Here is a 23,164-nt window from a genome sequence, read left to right as displayed (position 1 = left end):
GCTGCCCAGTCAGCTGAGGAGGGGTCACAGTACCGGGGCATCAGGGCCTCCTCAAACCAGGGTCTGGCTGCAGGGCTCCTCAGCCAGATCCAGTAACCTCTGCCTTCCCCACCCGGGGCTGCCACTGCCCTCTCTGCTGCTGAACCTGGAAATGTGCTTTGATTCCAGCCCTAGGATCCTGCTCCCTCCTCAAGCCCCACCACCACCTTCAACTTTTACTAACAGAACTAAACCCCACGTCACTGCTTCCTCAGCCAGTCCACAAAATGATGCACAGCTCTTCCTGTGGACCTGCTCAGCCCTCTCAGCTCTCCCACCAGAGTATCAGATGGCTAATATGGATAAAAGACTAACCCCTTCCCAGCAGTCAGTAGTTCCATCAGCAGATATGTGGTCCCCTTAGCTGGCCACTGATACAGTCGGGGCATCTGTCTGCTGCTTAAAACACAACACAGAAGCCAGGTGCAGTAGTGTGCACCTGTGGTCCCAGCTACTCAGGAGGCTATCATGGGAGGATCACTTGAGGTCAGGAGTTCAAGACCAGCCTGGCCTGAGGAGTAGCAAGACCCCACTTCTTTTTTTTTTTTTTTTTTTGAGACGGAGTCCGCTCTGCCATACCTAGGCTGGAGGCAGGCTGATCTCTTCCACTGCAAGCCTGGCCTCGTGGTTTATGCCATTCTCCTACTCAGCCCCCTCCAGTAGCTGGGACTACAGTGGCTACTGCCAATTCTCAGCCTTTCATTAGTTTCTTTTTGTATTTTTCAGAGATGGGGTTTCCCTGTGTTAGCCAGGATGGTCTCAGATCTCTAATCTTGATCCACTCTGCCTCTGGCCTCCTCCTGTGCTGGGATTGGGAGCAGGGCCTGCCTGCCCGCCAAGACTCCTACTCTAAAACACACACACACACACACATGGCCACTGGGACACACAGAGAGAGAGAGAAAGTGTAGTCCAAGAGGCATTTCTGCACCCTCTGCTCTCCTAACCTTCTGCCCCCAGAGCCAAACAGGCTCTTAAGCACTGTGATCTCCTGGGGAATTTCTTTTGCAATGAGCTGAGAATTAAGAAATTAGAATGCCCTGCATTCATGACCAAAGACTAGTGTTTGACCATTAAAAATCAATGTGTAGAGTCTGTCTGTACTTGATACATCCAGTGAAGAAAAAGTAAAGCATCCAAAGACTTGCCCAGACTGATTACAGTTTTGTGAAAAACAGATCAATCTCTTAGTTAAAAACTAGAGGAGACCAGGGAGATAAAGAGGTGTTTTAATACTAACATTATTTGTTGACTGGTTGATTTTTTTTAACAAATAATGACTGTTTTCTAGCTGGGTGCAGTGGCTCACGCCTGTACTCCCAACAATTTGGGAGGCCAAGGTGAGTGGATGGCCTGCGCCCAGGAGTTTGAGACCAGCCTGGGCAACATGGCAAAACCCCATCTCTGCAAGAAATACATAAGGTAGCTGGGCATGGTGGCGTGCACCTGTGGTCCCTGCTACTCAGGTGGCTTAGGTGGGAGGGTCACCTGAGCCTGGGGAGGTTGAGCCTGCAGTGAGCCATGATCATGCCACTGTATTCCAGCCTGGGTAACAGAGCGAGAACCTGTCTCAAAAAAATAAAAAATAAGAATAATGACTATTTTCTAAATAAAAAGACAAGGCTGGGCACAGTGGCTCATGCCTGTAATTCCAGCACTTTGGGAGGTGGAGGTAGGAGGATTGCTTAAGCTCAGGAATTTGAGACTAGCCTGGGCAACATGGTGAAACCCCATCTCTACCAAAATACAAAAAATTAGCCAGGTGTGTTGGCACGCACCTGCAGTTCCAGCTACTCAGGAGACTGAGGTGGAAGGATCACGTGAGCCCAGGAGGCAGAGGTTACAGTGAGCTGAGATGGCTACTGCACTCCAACTTGGGCAACAGAGCAAGATCCTATCTCAAAAAAAAAAAAAAAACAATTAAAAGACATGATCCCTTATGCAAATGTTAGCAATAAAGAAAAACTTCCCCAAAAAAGGTTTTTTAAAATCCTCTAAAACCCCACCACCTAGCAACAGCATTACTGAAAATTCGAACACCCTCTTTGTCAACATGCTGTGTATGTATTCCATTTTTTATTCTAGACACGTGCTCTTTAATAGGGAGAATGCTGGGGAAACTTGGGCAGGCGAGGAGCCAGGCAGGGCGAGGAGAGTATTTCAGATGAATAGGCTGCCAAGAAGGAAGAGCGCCAGAGGCCAGAGGCGAGGAGGCTCTCCCTGACTGTGCCCGGAGTTGCAGAGATTAAGACCTATCTTTGCAGGATTATAGTTCCTAATAAGGAAAGGAGGTTTGCAGAAGGGGAACTTTCTGCATTCCACAGCAGAGTTGTTTGCTTTTCCTGCCATCTTTTGGAGTACTGCCGGACTTCCCCGCTCTCTGTTTCCAGTGGAAAATGTAAAGAAGCAGCAGGTGGCTGACAGGCAAGAGACAGGCTGCTTCCTGAAGGGGCTTGCATGGGCCACATGGGGGTCAGGGTCACAGAGACGGAGAGAGCTGGGAGGCCCCTAGGAAATCTAGCCTAGTCCTCTTGATGTATAAAAGGAGAAACTGAGGCCCAGAGAGGGGAAAGGAGCAGCAGATAACAGTGCAGACTCTGGGACAGGTAAATGCCCACCCTTCCCTCATGGGGACATGACCAAGAATGATTCTCTTTGCCTTCTTAAAACATAAATCAGGGTCTTGCTTTAAAAATATCCCATCCACAAAAACCTATTTTTCAGAAACACAAATATATTGATTAGGATGAGACAATTCACATTGTAAAAGCTTTCTTCTCTTTACAAAAGGTTTCACTAGAGGGTTCCTCCCATGGCAAGCTTTTTCACCCAGTATTTCAAGTGGGTTTTGTTCTGTCAAACTCAACCAAAGCCTTACTCCTGAAGCTGTCAGTGCTTGGCTTATGATGATGGATTCATAAGCATTTGGGAGAAGAGACATTGGTAAAGCCCTAACTTGACAGGTTGATGGCTGGAGGGCCCCAGACCCATCTCTCTCTCTCTTTTTTTTTTTTGAGATTGAGTTTTGCTTGTTGCCCAGGCTGGAGTGCAATGGCACAATCTTGGCTCACTGCAACCTCCACCTCCAGAGTTCAAGCGATTCTCCTGCCTCAGCCTCCCGAGTAGCTGGGATTACAGGTGCTCGCCACCACGCCCAGCTAATTTTTGTATTTTTAGTAGAGACAGGGCTTCACTGTGTTGGCCAGGCTAGCCTCGAACTCCTGACTTCAGGTGATCCATCCATCTCGGCCTCCCAAAGTGCTGGGATTACAGGCGTGAGCCACCACGCCTGGCCCCCAGACCCATCTCATGGGGCTCAGCTGAGGTCAGGGCAGGAACAGCTACATAATTTGCAACATAAAAGGTGGGGCCACTTGTTCAAACCTTATTGAGAATCTTGAGATGACAGCAGCAGAGCATTAAACCAAGCACAGGGCCTGTCTAAGGGTGGGACTCTGGGCAACTGTGCAGGTCAAACACCCATGAGGCTGGCTCACGAGGCCCGCGTGAACAGTGGGGTGGGTTGTTGCTATGAAGGTGAGGTGCACAGAGGTGAGAGGTAAGGTCAATACGCCGCAAATCTAATCTATTTTGTTTTGAAATTCCTTACCTTATAAAGTTTATTTGGCTTCAGCTGCTGGTCACAGAGTCATTCCTGCACTCACAGCTTGGTGAGGGAGTGGAGGGAACCCAGCAGAACTGCATGAGGTCTCCGGGCATGGACTGTCTCCTTACTGTGGACCAGGCCTGGTGCCAGTGCTGAACACTGCAATTTACTTCATCTTCACAGAAATGTTAGGATAGTATAGCATTTAAGAGGACAGGCTCTAGAGGCAGATACCTGGGTTCCAGTCTCACTGGCTACGAATCTTTGGGCAGGTTACTTGAGCCTGGGCTGTGCCTCAATTCCCTCATCTGTAAAACAAAGTTATAAGAATTACCTGCATCATAGGGCAGTGTTAAGATTAAGTGAGTTCACTTATTTTAGGCACTTGACCCAGTGCCTGGCGCATAGAAAAAGTTTAATAAGTGTCTGCTGCCATCACGATGCTGCTGAGGATGAAGAAGTGACCACCCTATAGTTAAATGGCAGCTTCTCCATTTTAGAGGAGAAAACTGACACAGATCAGGGAATTGTCCAAGGTCATCCAGCAAGCAGAGAGGCTGCAGTCTGTCCTCTGCCACAGCACCTCATAGGGAAGTTTTCTAGTTTGGCATGAATGCCTCAGGTTCCCTGAACCTACATTGCTGATTCAAAGTCCATCTCTCCGTCGGGCACACACTTCACTTGCTGAGCCTCTCCTATGTGCTGGGCCCTCTTCTTGGAGCTGAAGGTGTGTGGAGAGTGGAGAGAGCTGGGAGGGAGGGGACAGAAGGGTGCCGTGGTGATCACTACCATGTGCTGGGTCCACGGAGAGGGGGCAGGAGCACAGGAGGAAGGGGCTTGGAGAAGGCTGTAGCCTGGGCTTTGGGGAAGAATAGAAGACCAGGACAGAGGGACTTATCAGCCTGCCGTGTACCCTGCAGAAGCCCGTAATCTAAAGCAAACCCACTGCACCTCAGCTTCACAGGTAGGTGGTGTCAAGAGGCAGGTGACCAAGAAAAGACAGGGCTGTGAACCACACCCTCTTTTCTTTCCACAAGTGAAAGAAAGGCAGGTGCAAGGCCCACAGAGCCTTGGCCCTTGCCAAGAAGAGTTTGGGGGTGGGGAGGCTGGCCGACCCTCACCTTTGACCTCAGTCAGCACGCCCTTTCCTAGCCACACCTGCTGTCCTGCTCTTGTCTCTGCAGAGTCAGTGGCCTTTCCCCCTTCATGGGAGACAACGATAATGAAACCTTGGCCAACGTTACCTCAGCCACCTGGGATTTCGACGACGAGGCATTCGATGAGATCTCCGACGATGCCAAGGATTTCATCAGCAATCTGCTGAAGAAAGATATGAAGTAATGAGTTGGGGTTTCAGTCTTTGCTTCCCCACTCCCTGCCCTGTGTTGGGAAGCAAAGGGGGATTCCTTTGCCTGTTGGGGCACCCTCCTTGCCACCCCGCCTTGAGTCGTTCCTAGCATTCCCTGAGGGAGGGTGGGCGTGATAAGAGACCTGAGTGCATGTGGGTCGGGGAGGCGACTTCCTAGGCCCTGCCCTCTGGAGCTAGACATGGAATTCACCTTCAGAAGCTCAGACACCTGACCTGAAAAGCAACACTTGACCACGTTGCAGAGCGAGGGGCAGCTGTTCTGTGTGAATAATGACTGCCCTTCTTATTTTCTGGGTACAGTTGTGGCCAGCCACAGCCCTCTTCAGGGGCTGCAGGGGAAGGACCCTCTCAACAAGCAAGAGCAGAGGACAGCGGCATCTTAGACCTTCTCTGTGGGTCCCAATCATATCCCCAGATTATTATTATTCTGGCTTAGTGTTTTTTTATATCTTAGTTATTTAATAACTGCATGCTTGAATACAGCCAGGTACCTTCTAACATCTGGCCAAAGGGAGGCTGTGATCCCAGACCACTGGGCTTAGCCCTCTCCCAGCTCTGCCTCTGTTGAGGTTCCCCACCTGTGCCTGCTGCAGCTGTGAACATAGGGAAGTGAACAGTGGGAGGCCAGTGTGCATGGGCTGTGGGGAAAGGTCAGGGACTCAGGCCCTCCAGGTTTCAATGCAAGATCAGAGCTTGGAGTTGTAGGGGAGACCAGAGTGGGAGGTTGACTGAAGGTGGGCAGTGGATGTGCCTAGACAGAATCTCCTGGAAGGAACTGTCCTGGGCTCTCCATGTGTAGGGAAGGCTGCCCAGGGAAAGGGAGCAGTAGGACTCAGGTGAGAACAGCTGGCCTTTTGGGCAGCTCACCCACTCTGCAAATAGGTGAGTAGATGAGGCAGAGTCTGACTGTAGGGGTGCAGAAGAGCTTAGAGCTATACTTGGCAATCCCAGGGAGTAGTTGTAGCCTTGCCAAGAAGGGTGGTATTGACATGGGTGGCATGCTAGAGAGAAGGGGAGGGGCCTGACTCCAGGGCAGGCAGGAAGCTCTGCACTCCCAGGTGACTTTGCAGCCTTGAAGGCTGCCGATGGCTCCCCCGAGGAAGAACAGCTGTTCAGGGCAGGAGGGTGCAGTTAGCTGCTGAAGGAGCAATATTGGAGTGTCTCAGATGGCTCTGTCAGGCTTTCCTGTGATGCACCCCACTCTCGGTCTTTTTAGCCATTCAGGGCCAAACTCCTCCAGAGGCCACATTCTTTTTTTTTTTTTTTTTTTTTTTTTTTTGAGACGGGGTCTCGCTCTGTCACCCAGGCTGGAGTGCAGTGGCCGGATCTCAGCTCACTGCAAGCTCCGCCTCCCGGGTTCACGCCATTCTCCTGCCTCAGCCTCCCGAGTAGCTGGGACTACAGGCGCCCGCCACCTCGCCCGGCTAGTTTTTTGTATTTTTTTTAGTAGAGACGGGGTTTCACCGGGTTCGCCAGGATGGTCTCGATCTCCTGACCTGGTGATCCGCCCGTCTCGGCCTCCCAAAGTGCTGGGATTACAGGCTTGAGCCACCGCGCCCGGCCAGAGGCCACATTCTATACTCCTTGACAATGAGGTCTTTTTAGCCTTTTGCTGTCACAGTCTGTATCAGAAATGGGCATGACCCAAGGAGAACTAAGATACTGTGGGAAGTCTAAATTACCTTCCAGTATGAGGGACCCCCACACCCAAGGTGCCTCAGGAGATGAAAACCTCCTCAGTAACTCTGGTACAATGATGGCTTTTGTCATCCAAGCTTTATTCACTGAAGATTTGGTAAACAAGGTATTGTGTGTATATATCTTATTTTCTCATCTGACCTTGAATTAAGTCAGTAACAGGCTGTACTGGATCCCTCTGTGCTCATAAAATGGATTAAACAAAGAACTGATCTTATTCAAACAGATCAAGACACTAAATTCCCATAAACTCTTATAGCCAGCCTCTCTTCAACCAGAAATCACCACCTATCAGCACTTTAAAAAAAAAAAAAAAAAAAGCTTTCTATTATAAAAGTAATGCATGCAAATTATAGAGGATTTGAAGAATATAATAAAATGTAAATCATCTATAATCCCTTTATCTAAAGATCACTACATTTTGCTATACTTCTTTCCAGTCATTTTTCTATATATGTTAGCATTTGGTTCTTTAGGCTTTCTTAGTCCTGTTACAGTTAAGGCAATGGCTCTAAAATGTTTCTAGATCTAAAGTGTTTCTAGAGCTTTCAGAAAGATGAAGTGAGTTTCAGTGCAGTTCTAAAGAAGTCATAATTCATAGGCTATATGCAGGACCTACTTCTTTGAGTTGTAACAGAAAAAACCTGATACTCAACCACACCATAAGACATAAAACATGAAAGTTCATTGATTGCTGGAGGTTTTATCCTAGGGTTTAACTCTCCCCTCCTCCAGACAGGGTGGCAGGAGGATTAGGCTCTGTGGGCCCCAGCCCTCACAGGACCAGCAGAATGACACCACCCTGAAATAGGTGCCAGCCAGTCCCAGAAACGTCTGCCCTGCAGCACATACTCTTCCTTGACCCCAAGAGCAGGCCATGGAGCCCAGTTGCTTCCTTGGTGCTTAGGCTTTCATAACACTGACCCATGCTGGTTCTAGTTAGTGTGACCCAGACCAAGTGCGGAGAAAAGTGAAGAGCACAGTGATCCTGATCACGGTGGATGGTCCGGGAGCAGGGGGCCCTGGCTTCTGCCCTCGTGCCCGGGAACAGCTGGCCTCCCATTTCTGATCTAACCAGTGGTCTCTGAGGTCTCCTCCTGCTCAAAAATCTCCTGATCTCTGCCTCTGTCAGAAACCGCCTGGACTGCACACAGTGCCTTCAGCATCCATGGCTAATGAAAGATACCAAGAACATGGAGGCCAAGAAACTCTCCAAGGACCGGATGAAGAAGTACATGGCAAGAAGGAAATGGCAGGTAATGCGAGGGTCACTTTGGACTGGGATATTACCCCTCATATTTGTGTTGCTGAAGCCACTTTCATTCCTAGATTGCCCTGGCCTCACACCAAGAAAGTTTAAATTCGTTTCTGAAGCAGTCTGGGACCAGTTTAGGCAGCTGATTAAGGTACAGTGATGTGCTTAGTCCTGAGTGCAGAGTCCCTTTCTCGAGGAGATGGGATGGATTCTTAGCTTAGCTGTCTCTCTGTTCCTGCTCACCTTTGTCCCAGAGGACCCTTAACCTTTACTCAGGTTAAGCCACTGACATTTCATGTCTTCATGGCTTGGGATGAGCAACATCACTTTGAGGTCCATTTGTCAACCCTGAGAATGGGACGGTAGCATGATGGTCTCACATCTCTTTATGATGAAGGAGGACGGCACATGAGAGAGACATGGTCCCACCATCTAGGAAGGTTGTATGTTAATGTGTCCTTAGCAAATGACGTAACCTTGCTGTGGATTTGTTTTCTCATGTGTAAAGTGAGGATAATAGTACCAACTTCACAGCTTTGTTGTGATAATTATGAGAATTACACGAGATCATCGTCATGTGGCGTTTAGTAGTACAATGCCTGGTACATGGTAAGTGTCCAAAAATGATCCCAGTTGCTAATAGGTATTAAGGTAGGCCATCTGTCAGGGACCATTTAAAGCACTATCTATGCACTAAATCTTTTAACCCTAGGAGGCAGGTACTGTTATTATCCCCACTTTACAGACAAAATTGAGGCAGAGAAAAGGTTAGGAAAGCCATCCAGGGTTACACAGCTAATAAGCAGAAGGGTCAGGATTCAAACCCAGAGCTTGACTGCAAAACACATAGTCTTAACTCCAAGACTGCCTCTGATAAAAGGCATGGGTGGATAAAATTATTATCCAAAACCACAGGATGTTTATCACCATCATCATCTATTTTATCATTTTTATTACTACAATTAGAATTACAATTCTTTTTTTTTTTTTTTTTTTTCGAAATGGAATCTCACTCTATCGCCCAGGCTGGAGTGCAGTGGTGCGAATTCGGCTCACTGCAAGCTCCGCCTCCCGGGATCACGCCATTCTCCTTCCTCAGCCTCCTGAGTAGCTGGGATTACAGGCACCCGGCACCACGCCCAGCTAATTTTTTGTATTTTTAGTGGAGACAGGGTTTCACCGTGTTAGCCAGAATGGTCTCAATCTCCTGACTTCGTGATCCGCCCACCTCGGCCTCCCAAAGTGCTGGGATTACAGGCGTGAGCCACTGCTCCTGGCCTAGAATTACAATTCTTAGGCTGCTGGAGAAGACACGGTTTCCTTCTTTCTTTCTTTCTTTCTTTCTTTTTTTTTTTTGAGACAAAGTCTCACTCCGTCACCCAGGCTGGAGTGCAGTGGCACGATCTCGGCTCACTGCAGACTCTGCCTCCCAGGTTCAAGCAATTGAGAGGACATGGTTTCTATACTCAGCGACCATGTAGTACAATGGGGGAACTGAAGCAGCTAGACATGAAAGGATGTAATGCGCACCAAGATACATAAACTATCCGGATAGCTCTCCATAGCCACGGGTGTGTGTGGATAGAACCGACCTGGTCGCAACCAGAGTTGGATGTGATTATGAAGAAATGCTCCCAGGCTCAAGAGTTTGAATCAGGTGTGGAACCTGAGTCAGAACAGAGAAGAGGACTGCACATGTGGAGGAGAAGGCACAGAGGTGGGAGCTGGACCCATTCTGGCTGGGCTTGGCTTGACAGGAGCAGAGTCTTTTAGCTGGATACTCAAGGGACCCAGGGGCATTGAGACTGACTGGGTGGCAGAGAAAAGGGAAATTACTGCGTTGGAGGCAACTGGAACACTGGTCATTTGCCACACCAGGTGACTAAATCACAGTTGCCTCAAAAGTAGAGTGTCACTCAGAGGTTGAAAGAGGGAGCAAAGGCAAATGGGGGCCACAAGTGTGGAGTTTAAGTGACCACCATCCCCAGCACATGTCAGCTGTGCTCCTCCGCCGTGGAAGTCAGTTCCTGGCTACGCCCCTCATGGGAAGGTTTAGGTGGGTCTCCAGGCCTCCCTCAAGTGCAAGGTGAGTTGAAACATCTGTAGCTGCTTACCTTTTGGTGCCACTGGGATCTGAGTAGCAAATATTCTTTTATAAAAAAAGGGGAGAGGATCTACAAAATCAAAAGTCAGCTGTATTAATAATCCTGTGGCCAGAAGGTCTCAAAGAAATATTTCTGGAAAGGATAGGGAAGCTGATGTCAGGGTGGGGCAGTCCTCAGAGCAGTGAGTTTAAGTGGATATTACTTGGCTGAGGCTATAGGTTTTTTTTTTTTTTTTTTTTTTTGAGACGGAGTCTTGCTCTGTCGCCCAGGCTGGAGTGCAGTGGCCGGATCTCAGCTCACTGCAAGCTCCGCCTCCCGGGTTCACGCCATTCTCCTGCCTCAGCCTCCCGAGTAGCTGGGACTACAGGCGTCCGCCACATCGCCCGGCTAGTTTTTTGTTATTTTTTAGTAGAGACGGGGTTTCACCATGTTAGCCAGGATGGTCTCGATCTCCTGACCTCGTGATCCACCCGTCTCGGCCTCCCAAAGTGCTGGGATTACAGGCTTGAGCCACCGCACCCGGCCGAGGCTATAGGTTAAGGGGCAGCCTTATCACCTGGGAACATCTGCAGACGAACCAAAGCCAGGAGGACGCCTAAACCCAGGGGCTAGGAGCAGAGAAGAGATGAGGAAATAGGAGAGGAGGCAAAGGGAATTTTTCAGTTAAATCAGTCAGGGAATCACAGTGGTGCTGATTTTTTTTTTTTTTAAAGAGACAGGGTCTCATGCTGTCACCCAGGCTGAAGGGCAGTGGTACAAGCATAGCTCACTGCAGTCTCGACCTCCTGGGCTCAAGCAATCTTCTCGTCTCGGCCTCCTGAGTAGCTGGGACTATAGGCATATGCCACCACACTGGCTAATTTTATTTTATTTTTTTAACTTTGGTAGAAACAGGGTCTCACTATGTTGCCTAGACTAGTCTTGAACTCCTGGCCTCAAGCGATCCTCCTGCGTTGGCTTCCCGAAGTGCTGAGTGCCCAGCCTATGCTGATATTTTAATCAGTTTCTTTTTCTTCTTGTTTACAGCATTATTAGCCATAGGGTTTTCTGGAAGGGCAGGGGAAGAAAAGGGTAGAATTCAGAGAAGGAAACTTAATTTTATATTTTAGTATAGATGGCGACATTTGGAAATGATTTTTCCGCAAAAGTTGTCCACAAAATTCCCATTCAACAAGTAGCGTCCCTGAAGAGTAGCTTCCCTGTTAACAGCTCTAACCATTTCATGTTACGTTGCTCCCTTGGGAAAATGTTTTCTGCATTTTAACTGCAAGCACCAGGGCCTTAGCTCCCCTTGGAATATGGGGGTTCCCTCTTGCAGCAGCCAAGGTTCTGTGCGGTGGGGTGGAGTGGGAAGGAATGGGCTGTAAGCAGGGGCAGAGGGAGAGGGGAAGGGTAGGCTCGGATGGCCCGGAACTCTCTGTAGCTGTGCCAGAGAAGGCACCTTCTTGTTATTCTGGTGTGGTTTTCATAAAAAGCCCTAGGAGGAATGAAGTGTCATGGGAACAAATCCCTACAAACAAAGCTAGGCTGGGTATAGATGACTCGTATACGTATGGGTAATCGTATTACTCATCTTAGAATGAAGTTATTCTGAAAGAAGGTATATTTTAAATTTATATTAAAAGAATTTTACAAAGATATGTTGGAAAGGTGCAGCAATGGGGGCAGGTAGGTTGAGCAGATTAATAGCGTTTCTGCATGCACAGTGGAAGCAAAAGACTAGACATCAGAGGCCCGTGGGTAGCCATCTTTATTTTCCGGGAACCATAAAGACCCCAGCAGTATGAACCAAGGGCATTAGGGGAGAAAACACTGGACTCAGCATAGCATGGAGTATTCTTGACCATCCCATTTGGATGGTATGCCCTGCTCAGGGGAAACTGTAGTCTTGGGGCTAATGATATATATGGGGGACTTTGATGACTGACTGGTGTGCGGGTAACCAGCTTGCCATATATTTGCCAGGGAATGTCTTGGTATTGGCATCAAAAGACCCTAATCCCGGGAAACTCTACAGGCCTGCCTCGGCAAGCCAAGATGGCTGGCCCCACAAGCTCTCCAAGTGGCAGGGAATTTGTGCTGCATGAAGGAGGCTGGTGCAGATACTGCATACCAGTGACACAGGAATTCAGCCTGGGCAATTGCCCTCAAATGAGAAAAAGACTTTCTCAAAATGAAGGCAGAAATTACAAAATTAAAACTTGGCTATCTTGATGTTCCAAAAATTTCCAAAGGTCCTTGGATAGTAAAGCAATAACCAGTTGTCAGCTCAAAGGCATAAAAGTGGAAGACTAGAACATACCCATATATTCATTTCTAGTTCTGACAAATAACTTCCTCAGCAATTTTTTTCACAAATCAATTTCCAGATATTTTTGATGTTTTAGAAATTATATGCTGGATATCTCCATCTTTTAGAAAAGTTCTCCAGACGTGAGACCTATTTATTTGTTAATATATTTACTAGTTCCTCTGAAATACTATAACTTTTGTTTCCTCGTTCTAATAGGTTCATATTAGTCACTTTGTTATGAAATAAAACCTGGAAGAGAAAAGGCATCATCTCTCCACACCACACAGGTGAAGACAGTCCTGATCAGTCTCAATCCTGATGTCTGGAAATGGGGAGCTCATGGGTTCAAGGCTAGTGTTCCTTGCTACAGATTTATGGATATAAACCAGCGTCTTTCTGTAGAGGTCTGGAACTGCAGGGAGATTAGAATCTTCTGCTCCCAGGCTCCTGAGGCCCAGAGAAGGGAACTGACTTGCACAAGGTCTCCCAGCAATTAGGGTTAGAGAACTAACCTATCCCTTGTTGAGAACAAACGCTCTGGGTTTAGAGGCTCCTAGCCCATGACAAACCAATCTGTGTTGGATAAAGGGAATGGAGACCAGAGAAGGGCAGAGTCTGAGAATCAGGTTGATTAGGAAGCAGGCTGGTCTGACATTGACTACACAGGGAGGGCTGCCATGGCTTGTACCACCTCTTACCTGTTCCTGAAGGCATGATAACATCCCATGGGAAGAGCTGGATCTCTCTACACTCCGGCTACCACAACAAACAGGCTGAACCAGTAACATCTTCCAGAAGAGCAGGAAAGGTTGCCACGTGGCCTGAGCCTGCAGAGGCATTCTCTGCAGGGCCACACCGTGGTTCTGCTCACCGTTAAATTGTTCAGTTTTCATCTCTCACCGTCTTCCCCTCCTCATCACCTCCACCTGGGCTCCCTGGATTCTGTTCAGTGACCCAGCCTCACTGTGGCGGCAGAGGCCAGAAACATACCCACACCACACAGTGTGACGTGTGCAAGAAGGGATGGCTAGGGGACAGAGCAAGGTAGAATGTCTGTCCAAAGTGCATGAAAGCAATCTGCAGCAAGGACGGCAGGAGGCATGACAGTAAGGTCATCCTGCCCACCGCAGTAAGTCTCCTCTTTCACCATACACACACGCACACAATTTTCTGTATGTTTCCTTAGCACCCAGAAGTTATTTATTTTCAAAATGATCACTCTTTTTACTGAAGCTTACTGGCTTTCCAAGTAGTCCTAAATGGTGAGGTTTTACTGAAGTACTTAAGCATGTGAAGTGAATTCAGGAGGAAAATGGCTTTGCCGGCAGAATTTGAGGTGCAATGAGTACAAGCCATTTGCCTATGAAGAGGCTGTTTCCTTCCTCTCTCAGGGGGGACAAGTAGCCAGTCTGTGGTGACATCTGTTGTCTGGATGCACAGCTTTTAGATGCCTAAAAAAGATGCTTTGGGTGCAGGGGTGGAAAGACTTGGTTGTGCTTTAGTTTTCTTAGTCATTCCTGTTAACCTTAGAAAAAAGGTGAAAAACTTATTGAAAGATAAAAAAACAATTAAGACACAATTGTACATTATTAGGGATCCTATGCTTGGTAGAATTTTCACAATGTAAATAAATTACATCTCAAGTTCTGATCCTTTTCAGCAGAAATTCTTTCCTCTCCCAAGTCTAGTCACCGAAAAGCAAAGTGCCGTTGCCTTTTATTTCTTCGATGCTTCTTTTCGGTGCCTGAATGCACACCAGGGAAGAGCTCCCCTCCAGAGCTTCACTGCATCGTAGACTTGTGCTGGGGCCAGCCAGAGTGTTTCTCCAAATCACTTAAGTCTCTGAATTATAAACAGAGCTAAATGGGACCTTGGAGATCATCTTGTCCAGCCGCCTCCTTCTAGAGAAGGAAACTGAAGCTCAGAGTGGTTAAGTGACTTGCCCAAGGTCAACAGGATGCTCTGTTATTATTATCATGATTATTTTTGCATCAGGACTTGTGGGATCCGTAGTAACTATTCTCTTGGCCAATTATAATCACATCACTGGCACTGTTTTACGAGAAACAGCCCCGCTAGGCCCAGTCAGCAATAAGTCTTTGGAGCTGTCTCAGCCTGCAGTTGCTTTATATAAACTATCCCTTTTATGGGAGTTGAAGCACTGTATGAAAAGGGTTTTTGTCTCATGTTGACCTTGTTTAGTCACATTAACGCACACATCAGTTCCAGGCCCCATTCCATTCTCTGAACATCTTCTGACACACTGACAGTGCTGAGCAGAGCAAGGTTGGGTTCGCTCCTCTGGCAGAACCTCGGCTCTCGGGAGGTCCTTGATCCGGGGAACAGCTGCTTCTCTGGGGCTGGGCTCTACTCCCCGCAGCCCCTCGCACTACCCAGCTGGAACCAGGGACAACGCCTGAGTCCAACCCCCGTGTCTATTTTCCAGAAAACGGGCAATGCTGTGAGAGCCATTGGAAGACTGTCCTCTATGGCAATGATCTCAGGGCTCAGTGGCAGGAAATCCTCAACAGGGTCACCAACCAGCCCGCTCAATGCAGAAAAACTAGAATCTGAAGGTAAGGAGTAGTTTCTCCAGCCAGCTGGTGAGAAAGAAAGGGTTGGGGAACAAAGGGGCATTTTGAGGTTTTGGTTGGTTTTGTTCTTTTTTTTTTTTTTTTTAATTTTTTTTTTTTTAATATGCCCTGCAAAGATAAATTCAGAAGTAATTTTGAGTTGCCCTGACAGTTACTAAGTCTAATAATTATTCTTAATCATTTAACCTTAGGCTTAGCCATTTTCAGAGGGAAAGTTGTTATTTGTCTAATAGAACTAGATGACCTCAGCTATGCTTTTTCATATATTTTGCGTTAAAATTAACAAAGACTTTATTAAAATCTTCCTTTGTTCTTATGGCAAAAGTGATACTCTATATTAATGGGCAAAAATACATTAAAATTACATGTAGTTGTGTAAGATTTACAAAATATTCTATTTTCTACCATCTTTGTGGTTTTGTTATAAATAAAAATTAACTCTCATGGTCCACATTCGTTTGGCATTGTTCATGCTGCTGAATCATGTCATTTGAACTGGGCAGACTGGGATTGGCAGGGCCCCTCCTGGAGACTAATAGGGTCAGTTACTTGCTCACCGTGTTAGATGCTGTGCCGTCCATCTCCTCAGTGAAAGCCCCAGCCTTTTCCTGCTTCAGGTGCATGCAGGGCCAGGCCCTTATCTCATTTGGCCAGAGACACCCTCTGTCCCTCCCTGCCTGGTGCTTTTTGTATCCACTGGTGAGAAGCTGAGTTTAGATCCCTTTGGTGAGCAAAGGTAGGGTTATTGGTGAGGCCAGCAGCTGCCTGCTCTGGAGCTTCCTTGCAGCCAGGGACAGAGACTGCAGCACACAGGCCTGGTCCCTCCTGAGCCACTCCCGCCCCTCCTCAGATGACCTAGACATAGCCTGAAGGGAAGGGAGGAGATACAGTTGTCCCTCCAAGTTATAGTTTTTCCCTGAACCAATCCTACATCCTGGTCCACAGTCACACAGCATGAAGGCAGTGTGAGCATGGAGCAAGAGCCACTGGAAGCTGAAGATGCGGCTAGGACATGGCTCCTCCCTTCTAAAAAGCAGGTGGAACACCTGCTGCAGAAGGAGGGCAGAGGGATACCAAGACTAGGAAGGCCAGCGAGGTCCTGCCGTGCTCAGATACCCTCAGCTGAATCCTAAAGCAGCATGAAATGCAGCCAGAAATCCTTTTTAAAGATGATTTCCTCTTTCAACATGTCAGCATAAGGGAAAGGGGGAGTCTGATGATTTCCTCAGCTTGGGCACAGTTCTTTCTTCTGCCAAAAACCATTTGGCAGCAGGCCAACCTGTCCCCAGGAGAAAGCCGTGCTTATGATTCAGTTCTCAAAGCTGCCTTCTTTGCTAAATCATGGCCACTTTTTAAAAAGTTAGTTTCTTTAAGCTAGAGGCGAGGCGAGAACAAGGAATGAAGAAATGACCTACTCTTCTTCTCTGTCTTCTAGAAGATGTGTCCCAAGCTTTCCTTGAGGCTGTTGCTGAGGAAAAGCCTCATGTAAAACCCTATTTCTCTAAGACCATTCGTGATTTAGAAGTTGTGGAGGGAAGTGCTGCTAGATTTGACTGCAAGATTGAAGGTAAGTTGTAGCTGTGCTTCTCTTCACCGTCAATAGGGTGTGGCTGGATGGTAGGGTCCCTACCATGCACCCTGAGCAGGATGTCAGTTCTGTGCAGCTTGGGACAATGAGGAACCGCCAAGCTTTGGGGGAAACTGGGTCAGCAGGAGCTGCTCATAAAGGGCGATGCCCTGCACTCCCACCTCCTGAAGGTGTGTCCTTCAGTCACTTCCCCAGGGGGCACATTTGAAATTTCACCTACTTACACCAGCCACTAGACCTGAGTTTAGAAATGGCCTTGCATGGACTTACCTGGCTTTGGAACATGCTTAGTGAAATGAGCTTTGCAAACTGCTGAAAAGCATGTGACTTGCCCATACGAGGCCCTCAAAGGAAGGCTGGCACAAAGACAGGATGTGGAGTCGGCAGGCTCTGCTACTTGTCCACAGGCTGTGTGACCTTGGATGGTGGTCCAGCTCCCCTGGGTTAAGATCCCTCCACTGTAAGATGATAGCTAAGTCATAGAGTGGCTCTGGGGATTCTGTGAGGGGAATATGTGAGAAAGGGGAACCTTTTAGATCTTGTAAAGATGTCATGGAGTAAAGGGAAAAGTTGTGGGACTGGCAGGTAGAGAGAGAGCATGCATTGTGACTTCAGACTGAGGCCAGCTGGGAACCAGGCACCCGGGACAAAGCACTCAGCCGATGCCATCTTCCCCAGGCTGCTTATCTGCCTGCTGGGAATAATGCAGCCATAGACCCATCAGTGGTCAGAGCTCAAGGGACCTTAAGGGGTCATGGCATAGCACCTGAGAAATAAGCAAAGTTGATGACACAAAACGTTTCCATTTTCATATAGATTACAACCGTCTAGAAAGAGAAGGGACAAGATAAGACAGGCTCTTTGCTTCAAGTCTATGACTTTCACCTGCCAAGCAGGGTGGCAGGTTATCGCCCATTTTGGTCTGACCAAATAGAGCACAGAAGTTTATTAGGCAACTTTCCCAAGGCCGCATAGCACTGTACAGCAGTCAGAACAAACTGTGCCTCCCACTTTCTTTGATTCTCCAGCAATGTGACTAGACAATGCCTTTTGTGTAAAATAGCCCAAAGTTAGGAATGGAAAAAATAGTTTTTCTTCTGCATCTTTATATTATCAAAGTGCCTTATCAATGCTTCGCCTACCATAGTCATTTTCCTTTCTCCATTCAATTAAAAGAAAGTGGATGTGCTGCCTTTGATAATGTGAAAATTCTCAGACTGGGGATTCTGCTGAAGCCTCTGGAGCCACTGCTTGCAATTCTCACCATTACCATTGCATTGGGTCTTCTAAAGTTTTTTTTTTCTTTTTTGAATGTTTTAAAATAACATAATGATTATCATTTTGTACTTAATTTTCTCTTTGGGATTGTTTCGTACTTAATTTTCTCTTTGGAATTGTTTCGTTGATATTTATGCAACTTTTGGCTGGAGCTCTGATGAGAAATTAAAGCATATGGATGTTGTTGTGATAAAAACAAAATTGAAACTTTTGCACTGAGAGTCCAGGGCATGGGAGTGCAGGGTACTTTACGATCAGCTCTTCCTGACCCAATTTTCCTCATGGTCTGGGTGTTCCTAATTACTTCAAAAAAACAATTTCCAAAATTGTTTTGAAAAAACATTGAAAAGAATATTAGAATTCTTGATTTCTTATGTATAATTTTTCTTCTGGTTAGGGCTCGTATTAGCCTGTTTGCATTGCTATAAAGGAATACCTGAGGCTAGAAAATTTATAAAGAAAAGAAGCTTATTTGGCTTGGTGCCAGCATCTGCATCCAGTGAGGCCTCAGGATGCTTTCAATCATAGCAGAAGCAGGCATGTCACATGGCAAGAGAGAGTGAGAGAGAAGGACATGCCACGTTTTAACGACCAGATCCACATGAACTGACAGAGCAAGAACTCACTCATTACCTTGGGGAGGGCACCAAGACATTCATGAGGGATCCGCCTCCATGACCCAAACACCTCCCACCAGGCCCCACCTCCGACACTGGGGATCACATTTCAACATGAGATTCAGGGGGCACAAACATCCAAACCGTATCAGGGCTACAGTTTTTTTCCTATAAAAATACATCTCCAACATTTAAGAGAAAGTCAGGTGGAATATATTGTATATTTTTAAAGGTATATATATGTATGACTTTAAAAGCGGGGTACATGTATATGCCATGTACATGCGACCAAAATGCACAATGTTGGTAATGCTTCTGTGCATATATATGCACACATACACTTTAAACATATATAATATGTATGTATTTTATATGCATGTGTATTTTATTTTTTAATTGCTGAACTTTGCAGAAATATGACTAATGCATAAAGGCTCATTGGTGATGTCCATTTCCAATTGTCCATAGGCAAATTACCTGCTTTGGATCAGACTAAGACAAATATTGCTTTCTTCTTCTTAGAAATATTATCAGCTCTTTTCAATTATGTTTTATATAGCTGTTATTAGCTTTATTGAGTTATAATTTATATACCATAAAATTCACCTATTTTAAATGCACAATTCAATTATTTTTAATGAATTTATAGTCATGCAACCACTACCACAATCCAATTTTAGAACATTTTCATCACTCCAAAAAGATCCCTTGTTCCCATTTTGTTTTTACTCTTATTTTTCATTTAAATTATTTAACTTTAACTATTATACGAAATTGAAAATTTAGGCTGGGCATAGTGACTCATGCGTGTAATCTCAACAGGCAGATCACTTGAGTCCAGGAGATCAAGGCCAGCCTGGGCAACATGGTGAAACCCCATCTCTATAAAAAATATGAAAATTAGCTGGGTGTGGTGGTGTGTACCTGCAGTCTGAGCTATGCAGTAGGCTGAGGTGAGAGGATCACTTGAGCCTGGATAGTGGAGGTTGCAGTGACCCGAGATCATGCTGCTGAACTCCTGCCTAGGCAACAGAGTGAGACTCTGTCAAAAAAATAGATAGAAAATTGTATTTTCAGCCAAGCACGGTGGCTCACACCTGTAATCCCAGCAATTTGGAAGACCGAGGCGGGTGGATTACTTGAGGTCAGGAGATACAGACCAGACTGGTCAACATGCTGAAACCCTGTCTCTACTAAAAATACAAAAATTAGCTGGGTGCGGTTGCACGCACCTGTAATCCCAGCTACTCAGAAGGCTGAGGCATGAGAATCACTTGAACCAATCAGGCAGAGGTTACAGTGAGCCAAGATCATGCTACTGCACTCCAGCCTGGGCAACAGAGTGAGACTCTGACTCAAAAAAAAGAAAAAGAAAATTGTATTATCAATCTAAGAAGGTATTTAGATCTAGGTGTAGAGTTGGAGTTGGAGCAGTATTTCAGGTAGTACTCTTTTTTATTTTTATTTTTTTGCCATGTTGGCCAAGCTGGTCTTGAATTCCTGCCCACCTCGACCTCCCAAAGTGCTGGGATTATAGGTGTGAGCCACCATGCCTAGCCTCAGGTAGTACTCTGTTTAAAGGTGGGTGGGTGGGTGTGGTGGCTCACGCCTATAATCCCAGCACTTTGGGAGGCCAAGGTCAGAGGATCACTTGAGCCCAGGAGTTTGAGACCAGCCTGGGAAACATAGGAGACCCTGTCTCTACAAAAAAAACTTTTTAAAAAATTAGCCGGGCATGGTGGTGTGTACCTGTAGCTCCAGCTACTTGGGAGGCTGAGGGAGGAAGATTGCTTGAGCCCAGGAAGTTGCAGTGAGCCATGTTCATGCCACTGCACTCCAGCCTGGGTGATAGAATGAGACCCTGCCTCCTACCCCTCAAAAAGTGAAAGGTGGGATGTTTAACTGAGTATGGTCTCTCATGTCTATAGTTCCACTACTCAGGAGGCTGAGAAGGGAGGATAGTTTGAGCCCAGGAATTTGAGCAACAATAAGCTATGATCATGCCACTACATTCCAGCCTAGGCAACAGAGTGAGACTCATCACTTTAAAAAAAAAAAAAAAAAAAAAAAAAAAAAACACCATTAAGTTTTTTAATAGGTGGGACGTGGTGCTAGTCCAACATGTGTGGGAAATGGAACAAATTTAACATATTCTATTTGGGGTTTCAGATATTGGTATTTACAAGACATGTCCATTTTCTAATGTAGATATCAAAACAGTTGATAAAGGCCAACATGAAAATTTTTTCCTTAACCACCTTTATCAATAGTGGTAGCTTATGAGTTGCTTGCATGAGTTGATAAATTTTGAATAACAGTTCCTGCAACTTGTGCTCTCTCCCTGTGATGCAGGATACCCGGACCCCGAGGTTGTCTGGTTCAAAGATGACCAGTCAATCAGGGAGTCCCGCCACTTCCAGATAGACTACGATGAGGACGGGAACTGCTCTTTAATTATTAGTGATGTTTGTGGGGATGATGATGCCAAGTACACCTGCAAAGCTGTCAACAGTCTTGGAGAAGCCACCTGCACAGCAGAGCTCATTGTGGAAACGATGGAGGAAGGTGAAGGGGAAGGGGAAGAGGAAGAAGAGTGAAACAAAGCCAGAGAAAAGCAGTTTCTAAGTCATATTAAAAGGACTATTTCTCTAAAACAAAAAAAAAAAAAAAAGATAGTAAAAGCACCTAGTGTGATAGATTATCTAGTTAGGTCATTTGTGGGTTGATTCTTCAGCAACAGCAGTTGATACCTAGCAGCGTTATTGATGGGCATTAATCTACATTAGCTGGCACCTTAAGATACTAGTGCCACTAGATTTCATTTAGGGAAAACACCAGTAACTTGGCTGACCAATTGATTTTAGAGAGAAAGTAACCAAACCAAATATTTACCTGGGCAAAGTCATAAATTATCCACTTGACTGTGCTCATGAAAAATAAGGCCAAAACAAGGGTTCTGGCCCACAGCTCAGCCCAGAGGGTCCCTGGAGATGGGAGGCCTCTCCCCACCCCCTGACTCCAGATAACTGGGTTTTCTCCCAGTACTCCAGCAATTCATTTCTGAAAGCAGTTGAGCCACTCTATTCCAAAGTACACTGCAGATGTTCAAACTCTCCATTTCTCTTTCCCCTTCCACCTGCCAGTTTTTCTGGATCTCAGCTTGTCATGAGTTTAAGCATTAAGGACATTATGCTTCTTAGATTCTGAAGACAGGTCCCTGCTCATGGATGACTCTGGCTTCCTTAGAAAAATATTTTTCTTCCAAAATCAGTAGGAAATCTAAACGTATCCCCTCTTTGCAGATGTCTAGCAGCTTCAGACATTTGGTTAAGAATCCATGGGAAAAAAAATCCTTGCTTATGTGGTTTCCTTTGTAAACCAGGATTCTTATTTGTGTTGTTATCAGCTCTGAATGTGTGGTAAAGATTTTTGTGTTTGAATACAGGAGAAACCAGTTTGCTGAAAAGTTAGTCTTATCTATTGGCCACGATGAAACAGATTTCAACTGATAAAGAGCTGGAGAACTCCATGTACTTTGGAATCTCCTCCAAGATAGCCAGAGTTTAATACATCTTCATTCTCAACACTCTCCAAAGAACTTGACCTACCTTACGGGCTCCATATTTTTCTTCTTAAATGTGCATCAATCATGCCTTGCCCCTAACCTTTAAATATATTCTTAGACCTGGTAAATGCACTCAGACTTGCGTCTTTAGGAATTTTTAACTTTCTTTCACTACATTGGCACTTAAATTTTTTCTTTATAAAATGTTTTGAAGGTCATAAACAAAGACCAAAATTGATAGACCTAATACATTTCTTCTGTGTGTGTGGAACATTCCAAATCCTTTTTTTTTCTTTTCCACTGTTTGTAAGGTGCAACAATTTAATATTTTAAGGGACTTTTTAAGAGTTCCTTAAGAACCAATTTAAAATTACTTCAGTGCAGTCCTACACAGTATCAACATTAGAATTTTGATATTAGTCTTATGTTATCTTCCATTCTATTTTTATCTGCTTTTTGCTGCTAGTTTCAAACTGCCAGTATTTTTCCTTTTGCTTTTAAAATAGTTACAATATTTTTCATAATAGCCACAGTATTGCCACAGTTTATTATAATAAAGGGTTTTTATTTGATTTAGAGCATTCAGAGCTTTTTTCCATCACTTTTGTGTTCAGAATATAACCTTTGTGTGCGTGTATGTTGTGTGTGTGCATGTGTGGCGTATATGTGTGTTACAGGTTAATGCCTTCTTGGAATTGTGTTAATGTTCTCTTGGTTTATTATGCCATCAGAATGATAAATGAGAACACTACAACTGTAGTCAGCTCACAATTTTTAAATAAAGGATACCACAGTGCATGCTGTTTGTTCAATCTTTGCAGACTTCTCTTTCTTTCCATGCTACCAGTTGTAAAGAACACAGATACCTCTTGGCAACAAAAAACAGACACTGTGGTGCGTATATGTGAAGAACTGGCTTACGTGGTTGTGTTTTACTATGGAACAGAATGATTTAGGAAGTTCTTGTTTATATAGGTAGCCTAATTTACACATTTAGTTCAAAATTTCTCTTGAGCATCAGCTTAGTACTGTATCATTCTAGAAGGACATCTTATAGAGCAGGTGTCCCCAACCCCCGGGTACATGGCTTGTTAGGAACCAGGTCACACATAAGGAGGTTAGCAGTGGGCAAGTGAGCAAAGCTTCATCTATATTT

At 45.7% G+C, this 23,164-nt stretch overlaps 1 protein-coding gene across 8 annotated transcripts in view; it reads left to right on the top strand.

Annotated features, from left to right (window-relative positions):
* The window catches only part of MYLK (myosin light chain kinase), a 221,368-nt gene extending 198,548 nt beyond the window's left edge, over positions 1–22,820 (top strand). For 3 of the 8 annotated variants that reach the window (XM_031663048.1, XM_031663051.1, XM_031663050.1), the window contains 5 exons: positions 4,831–4,983; positions 7,846–7,969; positions 14,813–14,942; positions 16,396–16,527; positions 20,796–21,114. In XM_031663048.1, coding sequence (XP_031518908.1) covers positions 4,831–4,983; positions 7,846–7,969; positions 14,813–14,942; positions 16,396–16,527; positions 20,796–21,040 — 784 coding nt within the window. In that variant the 3' untranslated portion in view covers positions 21,041–21,114. Of the gene's footprint in view, positions 1–4,830; positions 4,984–7,845; positions 7,970–10,998; positions 14,653–14,812; positions 14,943–16,395; positions 16,528–20,795 lie in introns of those variants that run through there. The other 5 variants (XM_031663046.1, XM_031663047.1, XM_031663049.1 and 2 more) reach the window with 4 other exon arrangements.
* Positions 22,821–23,164: the final 344 nt, after the last annotated feature.

The sequence above is a fragment of the Papio anubis genome, chromosome 2 (assembly GCF_008728515.1).
Source record: "Papio anubis isolate 15944 chromosome 2, Panubis1.0, whole genome shotgun sequence".
Lineage (NCBI taxonomy): Eukaryota > Metazoa > Chordata > Mammalia > Primates > Cercopithecidae > Papio > Papio anubis.
Note: the sequence above shows the minus strand (reverse complement) of the source record. Positions and strands in the feature narration are given on the sequence as shown.